This window comes from Salvelinus namaycush, chromosome 9 (genome assembly GCF_016432855.1).
Source record: "Salvelinus namaycush isolate Seneca chromosome 9, SaNama_1.0, whole genome shotgun sequence".
NCBI classification, from domain to species: domain Eukaryota; kingdom Metazoa; phylum Chordata; class Actinopteri; order Salmoniformes; family Salmonidae; genus Salvelinus; species Salvelinus namaycush.
The window spans coordinates 8,949,392-8,972,746 of record NC_052315.1 but is presented as its reverse complement, the minus strand read 5'-3'; the positions used below and the strand labels follow the sequence as shown (position 1 = coordinate 8,972,746).

At 41.7% G+C, this 23,355-nt stretch overlaps 1 protein-coding gene across 2 annotated transcripts in view; it reads right to left on the bottom strand.

Annotated features, from left to right (window-relative positions):
• Positions 1–6,263, bottom strand: part of LOC120053645 (coiled-coil domain-containing protein 50-like) — a 28,806-nt gene extending 22,543 nt beyond the window's left edge. The window contains exons 1-2 of one of the 2 annotated variants that reach the window (XM_039000804.1): positions 5,954–6,263; positions 1,526–1,588 (exon numbers count right to left, since the gene is read on the bottom strand). In XM_039000804.1, the coding sequence (XP_038856732.1) occupies positions 1,526–1,588; positions 5,954–6,002 (112 nt within the window). In that variant the 5' untranslated portion in view covers positions 6,003–6,263. The remainder of the gene's footprint in view (positions 1–1,525; positions 1,589–5,953) is intronic. The other variant, XM_039000805.1, reaches the window with a different exon arrangement.
• Positions 6,264–23,355: the final 17,092 nt, after the last annotated feature.

The window sequence follows — 23,355 nt, the reverse complement described above, 5'->3', positions numbered from 1 at the left end:
TGTTCAACTTTGTTGGCTAGCAAATAGATCCAAGTTAGCTAAACATGAAATATAAAGATTAGCTGGCTAATCACTAGCACGTGGGCTTGACAGACTGTTGATGAGACGTGTGTTAATGTTCTATAGCATAATGCCTGCTACAACAAGTTAGTCATTATTAGTGATTATAAACTGGGTGGTTCGAGTCCTGAATGCTGATTGGCTGACAGCCATGGTATATCAGACCATATACCACAGGTATGACAAAACATGTACTTTTACTGCTTGAATTACATTGGTAACCAGATTATAATAGCATTAAGGCTCCTCGAGGGTTTGTGGTATATGGCCAATATACCACGGCTAAAGGCTGTATCCAGGTACTCCACATGGCATTGTGCATAACAGCAGCCCTTAGCCGTCATATATTGGCCATATACCACACCCCCTCGTGCCTTATTGCTTAATTATGCATGGTTCTAGTTCCGTTTGTAAAAAGGGTATTTTCATAGACAGACTTGAAAACCAGATCATGGATTATTGCAAAAAATAAAGCAGGTTAAACTATTTTGACCAAACAATTAAATTATTAGTGTGTCTTATGGTTGTGGAAGGCTTAAATTTAGCCTAAGTATAACTTCACAAGCCCTGAATTCATTAGATTATTGCTGACTGTTTGAAATGCAGTGTATTTTACAACAATGCTTATTTAGAGAAAACATTTATCACTATATTTTTGTTGATACGGGCGATGCACAATATATATTGTAATTTTCACCAAAATCGATATGATTTTTAGGCTATGTATCCCTAATTCAAACACGCAATCAATAATTCATGCAGGGATACAAACACCACAGACATACACACAGGTTTCTCAAGGAAAATCATAGAATCTCTAACGTTTCCCTGATGACATCCCCAATCCCTGCTAAGCTGATTGTGCTGGCCTAACGTCCACCCAGACTAGACCAGTCTGACAGAGAGAGACCAGACTGGACTGGTTTGTTGTACTACTGCAGACGGGCATTAATAACGTTCTCCAGACACAGTGAGCAAACGCCCGGCCCAGCCCGCTAACAGCCACCACAGAACCAGTGTGCCATTGTTGTGGCTGCAGACTAGCAGCTGTGTTTTACAGCTGCTTACTGCCTGCTACCACTGACGCTGAGGTTTAGGGTCAGACATGAGATTTTCAGGGGGAACACGGGACCATTTGTGTTTTCATTACAGACATTTCTAATTCCAAATGCATGGAAAATGTTGATAGTTTGTATTCCCATAAAGAAAGCAAAAAAAGGGTGGTACTTGGAATACTTAGCCATATGCTGCAAAGAAAGCTCAATGTGTTTGCCTAAAATAGTTAGTACTTTTATAGATAATAGGACGTAAAGGAGACTTCGATGGAGGAGGTTTACTGTGCACAAAGCGGACTGTCTGCATCCAGAGGGCGCTGCTTTGGGAACAGCCAAGACGACCTGAAACCATTAGTGATGGGAACATAAAGCAGATTCCATGTCATCCTCAGGTGTGGTAGTATACTTACTCTCCTGCTCCTGGAGGTTATGGGCCAGGCAGTGGTCCTCCAGAACAGCAAAATCCCGAACAACTGTAGACAGAGAGACAGGAAGTTACTTCAAAATGAAAGTTTGTAATGAAAATAGGCAATAGTACTCCACACTTGGGAAGTTATGTCTGTTTTTGCGATATTATGTCTGTGTTAAAGTTGTCTGTGTTGTTGCGATATTATGTCTGTGTTAAAGTTGTCTGTTGGGGCGATGGCTGAAGTTCTTATGGAAACACAGACCAAAAAGCCTTTTGAGAAGCTGTTTTATTTGGTTGGTACTGTATGAACTCAGCTTGATAACCATTGTTCCATGTTCCGAGACATTGTGTGCACCACCTACACATGATGTTCTACTACAGCACTGATAACAGATACACCCTGATCAAGGGCAGGAAATGAACTAAAGCACCAAAGACTAAACAACAAGGCTTTTGTGACCCTAATAACAAAAGCGCCACCAATTTAACCTTGACGGCTAATCTTACACTTTGCACCTGTGGCAGCTATTGGGGCTGAACTACAGCATCAATTGGAGAAATGGCAAGGCAGTTGTAACAATCAGAAAGAACATCAGGCCCACAGAGGGAAAGCCCATGACCTGCTGTGTGGTCAAAAGGACGATTGCTGCACTAACAAGCCGTCTCTGATTGATGCCTGTTCAGAGATCTAGAAGACAAAAGGAGAAGCTGAACCTGCCCATGTCTGAAGTAGGAGACCTAAAAGAAGAGCCTATATTTAATCGCTCTGTAAATAAAGAGAAAAGCATTAACTGAAAGTGGGGTTGAGCAAGCGACCCTGTTCTTTCATGGTGAAATCATCTGGGCTTAATAAAGATTGATGATTTTGTTCTGTTGGCAGAAGCAAGTTTTTTTTCTCTCCAACAAATTTGCTCATTTCAAATTAGGCTAGGCCACATCGCTTTCTAGACTGGGTATAGGCCTACCTAAACCAAGCCTAAGCATGCTGTGGTAAATCTAAAAAGATTTTTAAATGTAGAAAAACAAACTGCCAGTAATAAGTTATTAAGTCTTATAAGAACTTAAGTCCCAGCTTCCAAGGCACGACAGCATGGCAGTGTTTGTTATAATGAGCCTTCTCAGATGTCACTCAGTCAGAAAAGTAAAGCTCTTTATTTGCTGTCTCTGGGATATGTTGGGCCACTTCTGAAATCACATGAACTTTTGCTGAGGACATGGAAACCTTTTAATTAGTTTATGGGGAAGAGAATGGAGACAGCAGCTTCCAAACAGGCAGCACAACACTGTCAAAAAGCATTCAGACTGCCAGACGGAGGCAAAGCAGTTGTGAAGATGCGAAGTGGCAAAGTGCCATAGCTTAAGACAAATCAGATCGAGAGAACAAGAACAATCACAGGAGCAGAAATTACAGACAGAAGAATGGAACTCATGGAAGGAATCTGAAAGTCTGTCTGAGATGATGGACGTCTCTGACAAGGAGCATTGTAGGTTTCCCCTCGGGCATCACTTGAAGGAGAATTGACCCGCCAGTCATCATGCAAGCTAGCGTTATCAGTAGTGCTGATGCGATATTCATATGATAACCAACACTATTAGCATAATCTTTATAATTTAAGGGGATCAACCAGATTACATAGGAAAACCCTAATCTAGGGTTGCGACAATTACCGTATAAGTGACGGTTATGGATGAAGACACTCGTGAAAATATAATAACCTCCATAACCGTAAAAATAAATAAAAGGTGACTGAAGACGGGAGGGCATTCGTGCGGTTGAGTCCGTTTCTTCGATAACATGGACTCTTAAAGGTGAAATATGTAAAAAAATCGCTCCGCCATTTCCTGGTTGTTAAAATTCTAATAGTTTGCCTAATTTCAGTTTATGTGACTAAACAAGCAATAGTCTATAGAATCTAAACCGCTGTGAAATATATTTTCAATAACCAAAAAATATTGTATTTTCAGCTGTTTAGAAGCTGGTGTACAAAACCGAAAGTAAGAGACGCAAAAACAAAGTTCTAGTGCGTTTCACATCAACCTGTATGCACCACAACCCATCTTGATCAGTTGACACCCACCCAACAAGAAAATGATTATTCGAAAAGACATGCTAATGTCTTTTTGCATTTAACTCCATCAGTCCAATAAAGCATATAAACTTGGATAGAGCCCTGCTGCCGTAGGGGCTGTTTTCATCTAGAACATTCTCAAGGTGAGCAACACAGGCATTATTTGCTGATGAACATTCAAAATGGTTTCTGTTTCATAGGCTGGGTAAACTGTACTTAAACCTCTTCTGTTTAACTGGAATGGAATCATTCTGGAAATGCTATTAAGGGACTTTCCTATTACTTTCACAACTGTGGTGAACATCTTTGAGGAGGATACAAAAAAGCAGTGATTATAAATATGTAATTAACCATGTACCTCTCTGTTACTGGCAGCGTGTGGCTAACGTCTGGACTAATTTGACTACCATGGCAGATGTTTCTTTCAAATAATATCCAAATAGCCCTACCAATCTCAGGGACATAGCCTAAAGATGGGCCTATGTCAACTTGGTTATTCCACTGACCATTTAGGCCTTCATTTGACTAGTTCTCCTCCCCCTCTCTCTGCTAGCGAGCCTGCCACAGTTCAACCTCACACAGCAAGGCAAGCCACAATCTGTTCTCAGAGATGACCTCATCCATATCATACATAATTAATGACAAAAGCAGCAGTCCACAAACTGTGCAGCAGTATTTCTCAAATCACTGTGTGTCAGCTGCTGTAGTGCCATGTGAAGACAACCCAGAGCCCCTACGATTAATGGACAGCCCCATAATGAATCAAACTCCCCTGACACATGTCACTGCTGGGCAGGGGAGGGATGAGCTGCAGCTCCACTGAGGTTAATAGATAGAGAATGGGCAGAACGGGGAGAGGGTAGACGGATGTGTCATAGTGAGAGAGGATGAATTAGGTCCCATTCCATAAAACCCCCACCCCAGACAGGCTCACATAAACGTTGATTAACACTGACCATGTTTCAACCTTATGCTTAATCTCTTAATTAAAAAACCCCAGGAGATTCAATCTAGCACTGACCTAACCTACTGAACATTGTTATTTCTCCATTAAAATGTGCCTCAATGTTTCCATGCATGGCCCTCTACTGTACCGTGCATGGATCACGGACAAAGAGCAATGCAAAAGTCTGTCTACCATGAAACGTGCTGAGGTTGCACATCTAGGAACAGGCCTAGATCAGGCCTGGAAGAAATAACCCACACTGTTTCATCCAAAAGTTAACTGAGGCTGGCAATAAATTATTATTTTCCCTGTATAAATCTTTTTGTAATTTGTAAGCAGGAATAAATTACTAGATAGGGGGTGGGGGTGGAACCATCTCAAACAAACATATGTATCACTTGGATGGTTCTCTGGAGACAGCCGCGGAGCAGTGGAAAGGCACGTTCTCCCATTATGCTCTCTTCCAGACCAACATGTCAAACATTCCATGGAGTTGGACCAGAGCAGCTGTTTCCCAATCTCAGGAAGAGATAGTCTGCTCCACATCCCCAACCCGAGCAGATTGAAAGCATACACAAGAACAGGATATTTGTAGGAGATATCCAAACAAGGGGATTGTTTTAAGTGTGTTATGGTCTGTCTGTAGTGTCCACTCATATCTCAACAGCTGTTATGAGCTATTGTTTTGGAGACGAGTTAGGGCTCACCAATTCCCACCACTCTTCAAATTCTGAATAACATTTTGTTGCAGCCCAGAACTAGGCCATTTTGAGGAAACTTTGAGTAAAGGAAATTCGTTTGGGAATGTTTTGCACACTTACATGACATTTTTTCAACACATTGCTAGGTGGGACAACATAGCACGGTCCACCAATCTGTGCATTCATCTGTCAGGGGAACACGGAGTGTGTGCTCAGAACAGGTGGTGAGAAACGTTACAAAACCATGCTCTGATGTTTCCCACAGCATCTTAGATGTCCAGACCGTATCCTGGAGAGATTGAGTGACAGCATCTGGCTCAACCACCTGAATGCCATTGAATACAATAACTAGCTAGCCAGGGGAAAAGCAGACAGTTTGCAGTAGAAGTCGAAAATCCATTGCCACCTCTGCAGACCAGAGATAGCTAACTTACACGTTAGCTGCCAGACAGTTAACTCGCACAATCATTCTAAATTCCAGAAACACGTGTGAATTTATTTGTCCCCAGTTAACGTGAGCTAACTAGCAAAAACATGAAAGACAGATACCTAACAGTGACCCAGTGTAACGTTAGCTATTTGACAAAACAAACATAGATTAAGCATATATGATGCAGGTACTTGACACCTGTCAGACAGGTGTAAACAATCGAGGCTAGCGCTAGCTACAGTTTATCTATCGTGCTGCTAAGTAGCTAGCTAGCAAACGTTACCTTCTTTTACTCCAGGCAGTTTGTTCTGATCGATGCTAAATTCAGCCATGTTGTCAGCGAGGTGTCAAAGCCGTTCACGTTGAATGACGCTTCCACGATTTCCCGAAGGGTACAGTACCGGAATCTGATTTATTGTTTTTTTGTCATAAACCCAATTGATGATTCCCATACTAGTACGGGTGTCCCTTTGATTAGTTTCGGTAGCTAGCTAACCACCTCTAAACCTCCCGTCGCCAGTCCGATTCTTGTGGGTATCTCTCTCACAGACCCTCCCTCTTCTTCCTCCTCCTTTGCAGCTGTGGATTTCATTAGCTAGCTTGCTGGCTTGCTTCAAGGCCAGCTACGGGATGCAGGGCGGGTCATATAATTCACTTTTGAATATGTGACGAATGAAAGAGGTTAGAGGAGATTAGGCTATTTATCTATGTAAAAACAAAAGAGAAAATGAAGGTGTAATATCAACATTAAAAAATGTCCTTATTTGCACACGTCATAGTTGTAATCACTTGGGTTTTTACCAAACAATACATAATGAATGAGATAGTTATTGACAATTTTGAGAACAATCTCCAGTCCAGCAAATTGCATTTCAATCAGTTTTCAAAAATAATTGTTTGATTTAAATCTTCACTGGGGAAAACACAGACACACAAGCACGGTTTCTGATAGCACATGTCACAAAATTCCTTTCTGCATGGATGTCACAGTTGCTTCCCCCGTTAAATGCAGGACCAAATTACACAAGAATAACAATTATCTAAGCATTCTCACAAGTTACAGTGTGTGAGAATGATTGTGACAGATGATGCCAATTGTTTTAGTTTATTGGAAGTTCAATCAATTGTGCTATTACCAGATAACCGTAATGCACCAGCATAGCATAAAGCTAATGGTCTTTGAGTGTTCCTTGTTTTTATTTTATTTAATGAACCTTTATTTTGACAGAGAGTCATGCTGAGACCAAGGTCTCTTTTACAGAAGTGCTCTTTCAATACAAATAATATACATATCAATACACTATGAAAAGCAAAACAGAGATGCAAAACACAATCAGAGAAAACAAACACATTTAAAGTAAAAAGGTCCTCAATCAGCCGTCTGAATTGCCCTAAAGCAGTGGTTCCCAAACCTTTTCATAGTCCTGTACCCCTTCAAACATTCAACCTCCAGCTACGTACCTAGCACCAGGGTCAGTGCACTCTCAAATGTTGTTTTTTGCCATCATTGTAAGCCTGCCACACACACACTATACGATACATTTATTAAACATAAGAATGAGTAAGAAAAGAAAGAAAACATCTTTCAAGCTGTCAGGCATTCCCTTGGCAGCAAGAGCCTCTCGGTGGATGCTGCAGTGTACCCAAGTGGCATCGGGAGCAACTGCTTGCACGCGCGTTACCACGCCACTATGTCTCCCTCTCATGGGTTTTGCGCCATCAGTACAGATCCAACACATCTTGACCACCAAAGTCCATTTGATGTCACAAAGTTGTCCAGTACTTTAAAAATATCCTCTCCTGTTGTCCTGGTTTCCAGTGGTTTGCAGAAGAGGATGTCTTCCTTAATTGACCACCCATAAACATAACGGACATATACCAGGAGCTGTGCCAGGCCCTCCACTTCTGTTGACTCATCCAGCTGTAACTCATAGAATTCAATGTCTTGTATCCAAAGCAGTAACTGTTTCAAAACATCTCCTGCCATGTCACTGATGCGTCGTGAAACAGTGCTGTTTGATGAAGTTTTTGTCTGTATAGTTTTTTGGTCTTTTCCCTCAGCATTGTCTCAGCCATATCCGCAGCAGCAGGAAGAATTAAGTCCTCCACAATAGTATGGGGCTTGCCTGTCCTAGCGACTCGGTAGCTCACCATATAAGACACTTCTAGCCCCTTCTTATTAATGCTATCTGTTGCTTTTATACATGTCTTACTACTCGAAAGTCATCTTAATTATCGCTCAAAAAACTCTAGTGGCTTATTTTTCAAATTGGCATGTTTTGTTTCTACGTATCTGCGCAAGAGTGAAGGTTTCATCGAGTTGTGAGATAGTACTTTTGCACATATAACACACTGTGGCTGAGGAAAGGCACTACTCCCAATATAAGTGAACCCCAAACTAATGTAATTCTCATCATATTTGCGCCTCTTTGATGGTCCAACGTCCCTGTCTGATGTCTTTCCCGGGTAAGGGGGCAGTAGCTCTTCGGCTGCATCAGATTCACAACTGTCAGCTAGCTGGGCTAACAACAAATGTAGAATTATCGGCTGCATCAGATTCACAACTGTCAGCTAGCTGGGCTAACAACAAATGTAGAATTACTGATGCTAGCATTGGATGTGCTCGTGTAAGCAGAACAACTTGTGTCATCAACAGGTGCAGGTGTAGTACTGCTGGTAGTAGCAGTACTACCAGTAGAGCTGGTATATGTCTCTATGGACGCGGGCCTAACTTTTTTTAACCATTTATCAATTTTCGAGCAAACGGAATGAGCAGCAGCTACGTTTGGCTACATACAGACCGTTAGTGGAATTTCCGGGAGAGAGTAACGGTTAATGTGATTGGATGTTAATTATTTGACTAGGCTACCTGTATTTGACATTGTGTTGTTATTTCGCTGAACACTAGATGGTTTAATTAAATTTTTGGCGGTGAAACGAGGCTACTCAGAAGAGAAAAAAACCTCACCCAAATGTATAGCCCCGTTGGAAAGTAAAAATGGACTGTTTGAAAATGTGAAGAATTTATATTTATTTTTTAAATGTGAATCCAATTTTTGTTTAGCGTACCTCCTACTGCATTGCAGCAAATCATCAAATTTCAGAGTCTGAGATTATTCCACAAGTAAGGTGCAAAAAAACAAAAAGCTGATTTACCTAAATCATAGGAGATGGAACAGATCTCCAGAGTTAGCCATCCCTGAGACCGGGTCTGGTAACTCGTACATCTGCAGGTTAACTATGAAGTAAAGTACGGTGAAAGTTTGTGCAAGGCTTTCTAAACCATAAAACCACAATGCATCAATCTATGAGACTTTAAAGAGGGCCAGCCTACTTTCTGATACAGAATGTAGTGATGTGCACTGAACCTGTCGCCCGTAATAAAGCGTAGTGCGCTATGATAAACTGCTTCCAATAGCTTCAATACAGTAACAGCTGTATTCAATACAGTAATAGCTGCATTCAAAACAGTAACAGCTGCATTCAATACAGTAACAGCTGCATTCAATACAGTAACAGTTGTATTCAATACAGTAATAGCTGCATTCAAAACAGTAACAGCTGCATTCAATACAGTAACAGCTGCATTCAATACAGTAACAGCTGCATTCTTATAGACGATATAACCTTAATCTATAACCGGAATGAATGTTGACTGAATATCTTGTTTTCTGCTATTTAATGAAAGGTATGACCTATTCCTATAAAGGAAGCACATTTTAAATTCTTAAGTTCTTAACTAGCTCATAAATATGTTTTTTGAAAGATAGCTTTCCGTCAATCCAGATGCCCAGATATTTATAAGCAGGGACACGATCAATGTGGGCACCATCCAATGTACATGTGCCAAAATTATCAGATACATTTAAAGTGTTTTGGAAAATGACATATATACTTGTTTTTTACCTGCATTAAGTACAAATTTCAGTTCAACAAAGGCTTTCTGCAAAACAATAAAGACCCCGAAAGAGCTTGGTCAAACGTGGGAGCAATAGTATACATAACAGTAACCTATGCATACAGGTGTATGTACATTTAGCAAATTAGTTACTGCTCCTCCTCCTCCTACTGCATACTCACAGCAATCTTACATGAATCATGTTACTGATCCTCCTGCACACTCACAGCCACCTTAGATAAATCATGTTACTGATCCTCCTGCACACTCACAGCCATCTTAGAGGAGTCATGTTACTGCTCCTCCTGCTCACACACAGCCACCTTAGAGGAGTCATGTTACTGATCCTCTTGCACACTCACAGCCATCTTAGAGGAGTCATGTTACTGATCCTCTTGCACACTCACAGCCATCTTAGAGGAGTCATGTTACTGATCCTCCTGCACACTCACAGCCATCTTAGAGGAGTCATGTTACTGATCCTCCTGCACACACACAGCCACCTTACAAATAAATACATGGAGATGCAGAGCTACTGGAGTTCATGGTATGAAACAAACTGACTGATTGGAAACACTGCTTGGTAGTCTTGATCTCTCTGTTCTCTAAAGAAAGTAATCAAATGGAATTTTCAAATTACTTATCATCCAAATAAAAGGAAAAGATAAGCCATGTAATTCTAAATAGACACCGGCTGGAATGCGTTTTTTACCAATCGGCATCCAGGATTAGACCCACCCGTTGTATAAATCTGAATAGACATTCACAATAGAGATAACCCTCCAAATATATCAGATTTGACTCTCAGAACATAAGAACAATCTGTCAGGCCAGAAATATCTGCTTTGACACCATTATAGAACGTAATCTGTTGAATGTTTCAAGCAGACCAACATAGTCCCTTTGCCCAAGAACACCAAAGTAACCTTCCTAAATGATTACTGACCCATAGCACTCACATCTGAAGCCATGAAGTGCTTTGAAAGGCTGGTCATGGTTCACATCAACACCATCATCCCAGAAACCCTAGACCCACTCCAATTCGCACACTGCCCCAACAGATCCACAGATGACGCAATCTCTATTGCACTCCACACAGCCTTTTCCCATCTGGACAAAAGGAACACCTACATGCGAATGCTGTTCATTGACTACAGCTCAGCGTTCAACACCATAGTGCCCTCAAAGCTCATCACTAAGCTAAGACCCTGGGACTAAACACCTCCCTCTGCAACTGGATCCTGGGCTTCTTCACGGGACGCCCCCAGATGGTAAGGGTAGGCAACAACACATCTGCCATGCTGATCCTCAACATGGGGAACCCTCAGGGGTGCGTGCTTAGTCCCCTCCTGTACTCCCTGTTCACCCACTATTCCGTGGTCAAGCACGACTTCAACACCATCATTAAGTTTGTCGACGACACAACGATGGTGATCATCGACAACAATGAGACAGCTTATAGGGAAGAGGTCAGAGACCTGGCAGTGTGGTGCCAGGACAACTATCTCTCCCTCAACGTGATCAAGACAAAGGAGATGATCGTGGACTACAGGAAAAGGAGGGTTGATCACGCCCCCATTCTCATCGATGGAGCTGTAGTGGAGCTGGTCGAGAACTTCAAGTTTCTTGGTGTCCACATCACCAACAAACTATCATGGTCCAAACACACCAAGACAGTTGTGAAGAGGGCACGACAAAACCTATTCCCCCTCAGGAGACTGAAAAGATACTTGTCATGGGTCCTCAGATCCTCAAAAAGTTCTACAGCTGCACCATCGAGAGCATCCTGACTGGTTGCATCACCGCTTGCTATGGCAACTGCTCAGCATCTGACCACAAGGCGCTACAGAGGGTAGTGCGTACGGCTCAGTACATCACTGGGGCCAAGCTTCCTACCATCCAGGACCTTTATACCAGGCAGTGTCAGAGGAAGGCCCTAAAAATTGCCAAAGACTCCAGCCACCCTAGTCATAGACTGTTCTCTCTGCTACCGCACGGAAAGCGGTACCGGAGCGCCAAGTCTAGGTCCATGAGGCTTCTAAACAGCTTCTACTCCCAAGCCATAAGACTCCTGAACAGCTAATAAAATGGCTACCCAGACTGTTTGCATTGACCAAAACCTATTTTTAAATTATGCTGCTACTTGCTGTTTATTATCTATGCATAGTTGCTTTACCCCTACCTACATGTACATATTACCTCAATTACCTTGACTAACTTGTACCCCCACACATTGACTCTATACCGGTACCCCCTGTATACAAAGCCTCGTTATTGTTATTTTATTGTGTTATTATTTATTTTTTTACATTAGTTTATTTAGTAAATATTTTCTTAACTCATATTTTTCTTAAAACTGTATTGTTGGTTAATTAAGGGCTTGTAAGTAAGCATTTCACGGTAAGGTTTACACCTGTTGTATTCGGTGCATTTGACAAATACAATTTGATTTGAATGATTCCAGAAGAGCATCGTACAGTGTCTAGGAATATTATCCTCTGCAATGTGAGTCATGCCTGGAGATCCATCAAGAAATTGATTACATTTTCAATAAAATTACTGAACTACTTCACAAGATGTAATATCTCCTTGATGTAACAAGGTTCATTCACTGTGACTCACTCAACCAGGTTCTCTAAGTCCTCAAGTTCCCAAAATCCGTATCATAAGTTGATGGATGTGTGATGGGTTTCTGGATGAGAGACATGACTAGCCATCAATAACTTCCTCAGCGGAAGACACAAGGCGTCAATGAAATAGCAGCCAAGGAGCTTTATGAGGCAAACATGCCAGACACTTAATTTAACTAAAACTACCGTACATAAATACAGCAGCCATTACACTGACGCAGGCATTGAGTCATGATTTCCGGATGCAACAGACAGGCCAGGGTCGTGTGGTTTGACCTCGGTGATGGATGTTCAATCAGCTCCACATTGTTGCCGATGCTCAGACCTGGAGCCAAGACTGAAGAGCTCATCTCCGGTCATGGTGCACTTTATAGGGACAGAATCAATTCACTTCTCAGACTCTTACCCCTGTCCAAAATTCTCCCTCTACATTCTTAAGGAACTCATTCATATAAAAGTAAAGGACTGAAAGTGCCAAGAACATCTGACTGTCCTCTCCCGTAAATAATAGGTGATTGACAACTTCCTCACTCTGCTGGCTTTGTATCTGTCACGTTGATGAAGGGCCTCTGGCCCCAGATCTGTCAGCCCAAACTGGTCTCATAGTATTTCGTATTATTCTGTATGTACAGAAGAGACTCTCCATTTATTATGATATGTTAGGTTTCGTATGGTATGTATTAATTTGTGGATGTCCATCACCCATTTCGTATGGTATGTTACAAATGACAATTCCTATTATAGGTTACAAATTAGCAAAATGTACAATATGATATGAATTTGTGAAACGTACACTATGTTACAAATTTGCAAAATGTACACTATGTTACAAATTTGCTAAACATATAATATGTTATGAATTCTATCTAGGTGGCTAGGTGGCTAACGTTAGCTAGCTGGCTAATGTTAGCTAGGCTAGGGGTTAAGGTAGGGTTAGGGTTAGCTAAAAGGGTTAAGGTTAGGGAAAGGTTAGCTAAAAGGTTTAGGGGAAGGGTTAGCTAATATGCTAAGTAATTACAAAGTAGCTAAAAAGTATTAAGTAGTTGAAAAGTTGCTAAAGTGCTGAAGTTGTCCGTGATGAGATTTGAACTCGCAACCTTCGGGTAGATAGACAGTTGCATTATACACCTACCCATCCACCCCGACCAACCATCATACTTTCTTTTTTGCCTTAAGTAACCATCTGTCTTATGTAACCATACCAACATACATAACATATACTAATTTGAGTGCCCCTGATTTACATTTACTATCTTACGTCTAGTCTATGAGGCCAGGCTGGTCAGCCACTACAACATCCCTCTTGCAAAGGACAGTGGTCCATTGACGAAATCGAAGGTGGCTACCTATTGATTGAGAGCACCGGGGGCTGAGCCCCCGTCTCCTCCTTCCATGTCAGACAGGATAAAAGTATGGTTGGGATGGACCAAAGGCAGTAGATCCTTTGGGCAGGTTGAGAACCAGCTGATACTTGAACACTTCTTTGGGACAGTTGCTTCATTGTCATGGACAAGACTGTCTCTGTGAACTACTGGCTGGGACTGGTAGCCTTCCTGCTCCTACAAGGGGTAGTCAGTGTGGAGGGCAGAAGCATCTTCAACCCTGGTGAGTCTGCTGGCTTGGTGAATGTTCTATCTTGTTGCACGTACTAGCTGGCATATTTGAGGCATAGACTACCTGACGATGTCGGAGGATGCAACCATGGGCTCCTTTCCATCACTGGCTTGCATGCACTGTTAGTTGTTTATACTTTTTGTCAAAATGTAGCCGTGAGAAAGATCTCCTGGTGAATAATTAGGGCAAATTGCACACAAGATGTGTGAAACAGGTAGTTTCAATAGTTGTTACATTTGACAAGCCATTCATCATGCATATATGAATAATTTAATTATTGACGAGCTCAGAAAATACATTGTCATGCAGAACATTATTCAATAGTTCAGAATTATATGTAAAGAGGATGAATATGTTACTGGTATTATGCGGCAAGCAAATAAAATGTTTTGCTTGCCAATTCAATTGTTCTTCTAACAATACTCTGAATACTACATTTGTGGAGTTTTAAGTGAATATTGTGTAATTCTAGATACATTTTCAAGTTGTTTATTGTAATCACAGATGTATTGTCATTTCCCACATATTCAGGAAACCATGTTTATCAGCCAAGGGAAGGCACAGATGGCCAGAACAAGATTCTAGCATTTCTACTACATAAAAGCTTAGAACCTGTTGAAAGAAATGACGCTTTAGGTAAGGCATTTACAGTAAAGCAGCACACAAATACCAGCAACAGTCTCAATGTTGATGATGTATAATACTACACATGGATTGACCAAGTGTTTCTTGGGTTTGCCTTCTGTCATGATGTTATACGATTTTCTTCTCTGCAGGTTTACATTTGGACAACAAACTAGCAGAGTTGGAGGAGGTAAGTCATTAATGCGTTTTTGTTACGTACAGTAAAATATTAGATGTGCAGTCATACCAGTATTTATTTTCCTTAGCAGATAAAATAATTTTTAGGCATGGTTTATGAGACGAATAGATGAACATAGTTATCTTTGACTGAGGTACTTTGTACATTCTCTGGAGAATTATCTCTGGATGTCATCTTTGTATGATTCAACAGCAAAAGGCACCTTCCATAGAAACAAACACAGTGTTCCTTTGACCGCCTGTAACCAGTGTTCTTTACTTACAGCTAGAGGCTTTGAAGGAGGGCTTGGAGCTGGAGAGGGAGCTATCATCCAATGTATTAGCAGAGGACAAGTCCATACCGAGGAAAAGGGGTGAGTGCACTTTTCATATTGATGATTGTTGGTGATGGCAATCATTTTCAAGTCACAACATATTTTATTTACTGTAGTGGACTTAGTTTTAAAACAAAATGATAAACCTCCATCTAATAGTGCAAGAGACTGAACAGTGTTTTTCCCTGTGTCCACAGATTGTTTCTGGAAGTACTGTGTATGACAGCCTAAGGGAGAGAAACTCTACTGAGTCCTGCTGCATCGCCCTAACCCTCCAAATCCTTAAGACTCAACACGCTCACAGACATCAACACAACTCCCCATTACCAACTGTTGAAATGTTGTAACATAACTAATGCACTCATCGCACATTGTACTGCTGAAGTCATCATGACTCGGGCATACTAGCATTTCTCTAAGACGGAGAGTGTTGTTGTCCTAACCAAAGATCTGCTGGTAAAGGCCTTGGTCCATAGTTTCCACACCCAGAGGAACCGCCCTCTTCTCAAAACGTTGACTTTGTCTTCCCCTAGTGGTAAATGGGGGCAGTGGTGCAATTCATTTTACTTTCCATAGTCAAATATTATAAAGTATTGCTTTTTGAATGTGTTACTGTTTCCTACATTGAATAAATAATATATTATCATGCTAACCTTTGTCTTGGCTACGTGTGTAATTGGTATTTCAGGAAGAGAGACTGATGGGAGCTGAGTCATAGGTCAGGTCAGCTTCACTGATAGGGCTCTATCTGAATCATACACAGAGATAGATCGTAGAGGATGGAGGCCTTTGGGAAACCAGTCAGTCTGTGCCATCAGCTACACTGTCAGAAAATAACAATGGATTATCAGAGAGAAACTGGTGACTTGTGGCCTTGAAGCAACACTGACTCAAAAAAAAGAGCTGACAACAGGATGGGCTGAACTATTCATCACTGATGGCCTAGTCAAAACAAAAACAAAAACCGCAGACAAACAGCTAAGCTTGCAGCCTCACACAAATGCACGCAAGCAGACCCAAAATAAGAAAGGGGGGTTTCAGTGGAAAAAAAGAGAAAACCCACTACAATGTTACAATTAGACTAGTCTTCTGAAATTGTGAATGGAGCCAATTAAAGAGGAAGTTCAGTATTAAAATTTGTCTATTGGCCAGGAGAAACAAATAATTTGTTTGGTTTTCTTTAAACAGACAAATTTCAACTAACTTAAATCACCGGTAGCTAACACTCAGGGAAGTGATCGGTGCAATCGAACGATCCCTTCCACGTGGCTTCGCAGCTAATTCTGTCATGCTGTCCTTCAAAGTCAACCTCCCTCCCCGGGTCTTCAACACCCTGGTCAGCCTGGAGCAGCTCCATCTGGACGCCAACAGTCTAGTCCTTTGATCCGTACTGCTTGAGGTTTGGCAGAGCCTGATCGAGCTGGAGGTCAGCAACAACGCCATCGCTCACCTAGCTTCCGAATTCTTCCTCAACCTGGGGAGGAACTGTCTGCAGCAATTGCCCCCCCACCCACCGTGTTCTACTCGCTGACGCGGCTGCAGTTCCTCATGCTCTACAACAACAAGCTAGAGGCAGGAGCCTTCGATGAGTTGGCCAATCTGGACCTCACACTGCACAACAACCAGATTGCCCACATCCCATCCGAGGTGTTCGTGATAGTGATTGGACGGATGTGATATGTGGTAATCTGTACCATCCACTGCTCACTACTCCATGAAGAGTTTAAGTGTTATGTTACCACATCCTCAATCAGCTTTGACTGAATTCATCCATGTTTTTACTATGGTTGAAGCATCAGCTCCTAGGGAGACAGACACTGTATCCGAGGCTCCATCAATCCAACAAACAGAAGCTCCTACAGAGAGTGTCAGAATCACCACAAGAGTGTTTAGGTGCAGTCCAATCACCACAAGAGTGTTTAGGGGCAGTCCAATCACCACAAGAGTGTTTAGGGGCAGTCCAATCACCACAAGAGTGTTTAGGGGCAGTCCAATCACCACAAGAGTGTTTAGGGGCAGTCCAATCACCACAAGAGTGTTTAGGGGCAGTCCAATCACCACAAGAGTGTTTAGGGGCAGTCCAATCACCACAAGAGTGTTTAGGGGCAGTCCAATCACCACAAGAGTGTTTAGGGGCAGTCCAATCACCACAAGAGTGTTTAGGGGCAGTCCAATCACCACAAGAGTGTTTAGGGGCAGTCCAATCACCACAAGAGTGTTTAGGGGCAGTCCAATCACCACAAGAGTGTTTAGGGGCAGTCCAATCACCACAAGAGTGTTTAGGGGCAGTCCAATCACCACAAGAGTGTTTAGGGGCAGTCCAATCACCACAAGAGTGTTTAGGGGCAGTCCAATCACCACAAGAGTGTTTAGGGGCAGTCCAATCACCACACGAGTGTTTAGGGGCAGTCCAATCACCACAAGAGTGTTTAGGGGCAGTCCAATCACCACAAGAGTGTTTAGGTGCAGTCCAATCACCACAAGAGTGTTTAGGGGCAGTCCAATCACCACACTGACCACCGACATTCTTGACGACGACCACACATTCAAGCCTCTGAGCTCTGAATCTCTCCCCGTCCGACGGGGCATACGCTTGGATATGGCCCTCCATATCCTGCTGGTGGCCACAGGCGTGGTCCTGATTTTGGCTGCCGTGTATGGGATGTATCGTCTCAACCAGGCAATGAAAGCCCTAGGAGCTCAACCAGGCAATGAAAGCCCTAAGTCAATGTCGGCAATCTTCCATCCCGGCTTTGTATCGAGCGGGGCTTCTCCATCTGTCGGAGGCCTGCACCATCCTGTGAAGTGTGGGAGTGGGCGGATCACCTTGTCCTTCTCGCCAGCCGTGATTTTGGGCAGCTCCATGGTAAGAAATGTGACTGTTCCTGGTGCAAAAACAATGTCATATCCCCGAGCTCGAGTAAATGACATTACTAAGCTGCTCCCGAATGTACTACGTCAGGACATGGACATCGATTCTATCGTAGTCCATGTGGGTTTTAATGACATTATGAAGTGCAGATCTGAACAGTTGAAACTGGATTAAAAAGAGCTGACTGACTCTCTGCTAGACACTAATAAAAGACCCATCATATCTGGCCCTGTGCCCTCTCTGAACCGTGGCATTGAACGCTTTAGCAGGATTCTGTCACGTTCCTGACCTGTTTTCTCTTGTTTTGTATGTGTTTATTGGTCAGGGCGTGAGCTGGGTGGGCATTTCTATGTGTTGTGTTTCTATGTTGGGTTAAAGGGTTAATTGACCTTGTATGGCTCTCAATCAGAGACAGGTGTTTTCGTTTTCCTCTGATTGAGAGACATACATAGGGAGGTTGTTTCTCACTGTTTGTTTGTGGGTGATTGTCGCTGTGTCTATGTCGATGTTCTATGTTGCATGTATGCACTAGTTCATTCGTAGCTTCACGTTCGTCAGTTTTGTTATTTTGTTAGTTTGTTAAAGTGGTTTCGTTTTGTGTTGGTTCTCTTCTAAATAAAAGAAGATGGCTTATTTTCCACATGCTGCGCCTTGGTCCTCACTCTCTACCTTTGACGATCGTGACAGATTCTTTCTCTTCACAACTGGCTGCGTGATTACTGCAGCTCAATGGGTGTAACTTTTGTTGACAATTTCAATACCTTTTGGAAACAAACCACATTTTATAAGGAGGATGGGATCCACCCAAATAATTTGGGTTCCTGGATCTTTTCACAGCATTATAAGGCTGCGTTGAGACAATGACTTATCAATGACCCAAGCCCAGCTCAGTTAATCCCTATCATTGTGTCACTGAGTCATCATCACGCTTTAGCAAATGTACATTATACCAGGGGCATTGGTAGACACAATGTAAGTAACCTAATATATGTCCCTCTAACTGTCCTGAATGCCTCTGCTAATAAGATCAACTATTGTATGAAGCAATCATGTGTCTATGAACCAGATTTATGATGTTAGCACTGAGGCGGTGTGCCCTTGTAGGAAGTCCACTGTGTGTAGCTCACCCTGCACTAACATAAATAACGAATGAGAATATCTACTTCTGCTAAGGTTCCCAGTAAAGCAATGAAAACAAGCAAGCATCCCAGAAAAGTGCTCAAAATTGCCCACGTTAACATATGTAGCTTACGAAACAAGGTTCATGAAATTAGTAACTTACTAGTAACAGATGACAGTCATATTCTGACTATCTCAAACTCAATTTGATGATATAGTGGTAGCAATACAAGGCAATACAAGTTTATAACATTTACAGAAAAAACTGAAATGCCAGTGGTGGAGGTGTTGCTGTTTATATATAGAACCACATTCCTGTAAAGATTAGAGAGGATCTCATGTTAAATACTGTTGAAGTAATATGTCTACAGGTTCATCTGCCTCACCTAAAGCCCATTTCTGTGGGATGCTGCCATAGACCACCAAGTACTAACATTCAGCATCTGTTAACATGTGTGAAATGCTTGATAATGTATGTGATATCAACAGAGAGGTATATTTTCTGGGTGATTAAAATATTGACTGGCTTTCATCAAGCTGCCCACTCAAGAAAAAGCTTCAAACTGTAACCAGTACCTGCAACCTGGTTCAGGTTAACAGTCAACCTACTAGGGTAGTTACAAACAGCACAGGAATGAAATCATCAACATGTATTGATCACATCTTTACTAATGTTGCAGAAATGGGCTTGAAAGCAGTATCCACATCCATCGGATGTAGTGATCACAATACAGTAGCCATATCTAGGAAAACCAAAGTTCCAAAGGCTGGGCCTAATATAGTGTATAAGAGGTCATACAATAAGTTTTGTAGTGATTCCTATGTTGTTGATGCAAAGAATATTTGTTGGTCCGTGGTGTGTACTGAGGAGCAAACAGACGTTGTACTTGACACATTTATGAAATTGCTTATCCCAGTTACTAATAAGCATGTACCCATTAAGAAAATGACTGTAAAGTCTATTAAATTCCCGTGGACTGATGAGGAATTGAAAAAATTGTAAGGAATGGCAATAAGTCTGACTGCACATCCGATTGGCAAACATACTGCAAATTGAGAGATCATGTGACTAAACTTAATAAAAATAAGAAGTAACTACACTATGAAACAAAGATAAATGACATAAAAAATGATAGTAAAAAGCTTTGGAGCACCTTCAATGAAATTAAAAAAGGCAAACTCAGCTCCATCATTCATTGAATCAGATGGCTCATTCACTACAAAACAGACTGATATTGCCAAATACTTTTACAGATTTTTAGGCATGACATACTAGCAACAAACGCTGACACTACACATCCAAGTATATCTGACCAAATTATGAAAGACAAGAATTGTAATTTTGAATTCCGTAAAGTGAGTGTGGAAGAGGTCCATTTTTGTTGTTGTCTATCAACAATGACAAGGCTCCAGGGTCTGACAAATTGGATGTTAAATTACTGAGGATAATAGCAGATGATATAGCCACTCCTATTTGCCACATCTTCAATTTAAGCCTACTAGAAAGTGTGCAACTTCCGGCCTGGAGGGAAGCAAAAGTCATTGCGCTACCTAAGAATAGTAAAGCCTCCTTTATGGGCTCAAATAGCTGATCAATCAGCCTGTTACCAACCCTTAGTAAAGTTTAGGAAAAAATGGTGTTTGAGCAGATAGAATGCTATTTTACAAGAAACAAATTCAGCACGCTTATAGGGAAGGACATTCATCAAGCACTTACGCAAGTGACTGATGATTGGCTAAGAGAAATTGATGACAAGAAGATTGTGGGGGCTGTTTTGTTAGACTTCAGTGCAGCTTTTGACATTATCGATCATAGTCTGCTGCTGGAAAAACATATGTGTTATGGCTTTACACTGCCTACTACATTGTGGATAAAGAGTTACCTGTCTAACAGAATACAGAGGGTGTTCTTTAATGGAAGCCTCTCCATCATAATATAATCAAGAATTCCCCAGGGCAGCTGTCTAGGCCCCTTACTTTTTTCAATCTTTACTAATGACACGCCACTAGCTTTGAGTATAGCCAGTGTGTCTATGTATGCAGATGACTCAACACTATACACGTCAGCTACTACATCAACTGAAATGACTGCAACACTTAAAAAAGAGCTGCAGTTAGTTTCAGAATGGGTGGCAAGGAATAAGTTAGTCCTAAATATTTTGAAAACTAAAAGCATTGTATTTGGGACAAATCATTCACTAAACTCTAAACCTCAACTAAATCTTGTAATAAATAATGTGGAATTTGAGCAAGTTGATGTGACTAAACTGCTTGGAGTAACCCTGGATTGTAAACTGTCATGGTCAAAACAGTCTGTCCATAATAAAGCGTTACTCTACCTTCTTAACAACACTATCCACCAGAGCAGGTCCTACAGGACCTAGTTTTGTCGCACCTGGACTACGGTTCAGTCATGTGGTCAGGTGCCACAAAGAGAAACTTCGGGAAATTGCAATTGGCTCAGAACAGGGAAGTATATTTGGCCCTTGGATGTACACAGAGAGCAAACACTAATAATATGCATGTCAATCTCTCCTGGCTCAAATTAGAGGAGAGATTGACTTCATCACCACTTGTATTTGTGAAAGGTGTTGACATGTTGAAAGCACCGAGCTGTCTGTTTAAACGACTATCACTCAGCTCAGACACCCATGCATACCCCACAAGACATGCCACCAGAGGTCTCTTCACAGTCCCCATGTCCAGAACAGTACTACATAGAGCCTTGACTACATGGAACTCTATTCCACATCAGGTAACTGATGCAAGCAGTAGAATCCGATAAAAAAAAACAGAGAAAAATATACCTTCTGGAACAGCGGAGACTGTGAAGCAACACAAACATAGGCACAGACACATGCAAACACACATGATAACATACGCATTATACACACACGTACACATGGATTTTGTGTTGTAGATATGTGGTAGTGGAGTATGGGCCTGAGGGCACACACTTAGTGTTTTGTGAATTCTGTAATGAATGTATTGTAATGTTTAAAAAATTGTATAACTGCCTTAATTTTGCCTTGGCAATGGGGATCCATAATGGGGATCCATAATAAATACAAATACTCACAAACACGAAACGCTCCATAATATCAGAGAGGAAGCAGAAAGACCACAATAAACTGTAGCCTCTTCCTTAGCAAAGACGTAGATTATGTGTCGCTTGTTTTGATACTGCGTTTTCACTTGAGTCATTAAAAGCAGAATATTGTGGTGAAATGGTTCAGACAAGATCTCAGCTCCTGCCAGTGGTATGACCTTTGAGCTACAGACTCAAATAATGGTTATCTTGAGGGGCCAGAGCCTTACAGATTTAGACTAACTCTTTTTTTAAATTATTGTGAAAATAACTGATTTCAGCAGTATTGATGACTACACAGACTTAGCAAAATATGTCTCACTTATGTTGGGTGAACCATGTTTCCCCCAAGCAGTTGGAAAAATTGCCTGCTACAGTGTAAGCTAAGCAACCTTTTATTAATCCTAGCAATTTGCAATTCTTTATCACAGGATAAAGTCAAAACAAATACTTCAAATCATGGCCATATAGGGAAACTTAGTCAGCTGTACAACTGAATGCATTCAACTGAATTGTGTCTCCCGCATTTAACCCAAACCCTCTGAATCATAGAGGTGCGGGGGTCTCCCTTAACTGACATCCACGTCTTCGGCACCCGGGGAACAGTGAATTAAGTGCCTTGCTCAGGGGCAATGACAGATTTTTATCTTGTCAGCTTGGGGATTCGATGCAGCATGCCTTTTGGTTACTGTCCCAAAACTCTAACCACTAGGCTATGGTGACCATATGCACACTTTCAGCGATACAAAGATAGGCTACATCTAAACAGTGGGAAAGAAAGTGATCATGGCTTATTAGGTAGACAGAAATGTTCCAGTTAATAGAGGTCATACTGTTTTATTGTCATAAGACAATCTTATTCCTGCCTCTCCCACTGCTGGCCTTCTAGGCAGAGTTCCTCTGTCCAGTGTCTGTGTTCTTTTGGCCATCTTTTATTTTTTTTGGCCAGTCTGAGATATGGCTTTTACTTTACAACTTTGCCTGGAAGGCCAGCATCCCGGAGTCGCGTCTTCACTGTTGACGTTGAGACTGGTGTTTTGTGGGTACTATTTAATGAAGCTGCCAGTTGAGGACTTGTGAGGCGTCTGTTTCTCAATCTAGACACTCTAATGTACTTGTCCTCTTGCTCAGGTGTGCACCGGGGCCTCCCACTCCTCTTTATATTCTGGTTAGAGACAGTTTGCGCTGTTCTGTGTAGGGAGTAGTACACAGTGTTGTACGAGATCTTCAGTTTCTTTGCAATTTCTCGAATGGAATAGCCTTCATTTCTCAGAACAGAATAGATTGACAAGTTTCAGAAGAAAGTTATTTGTTTCTGGCCATTTTGA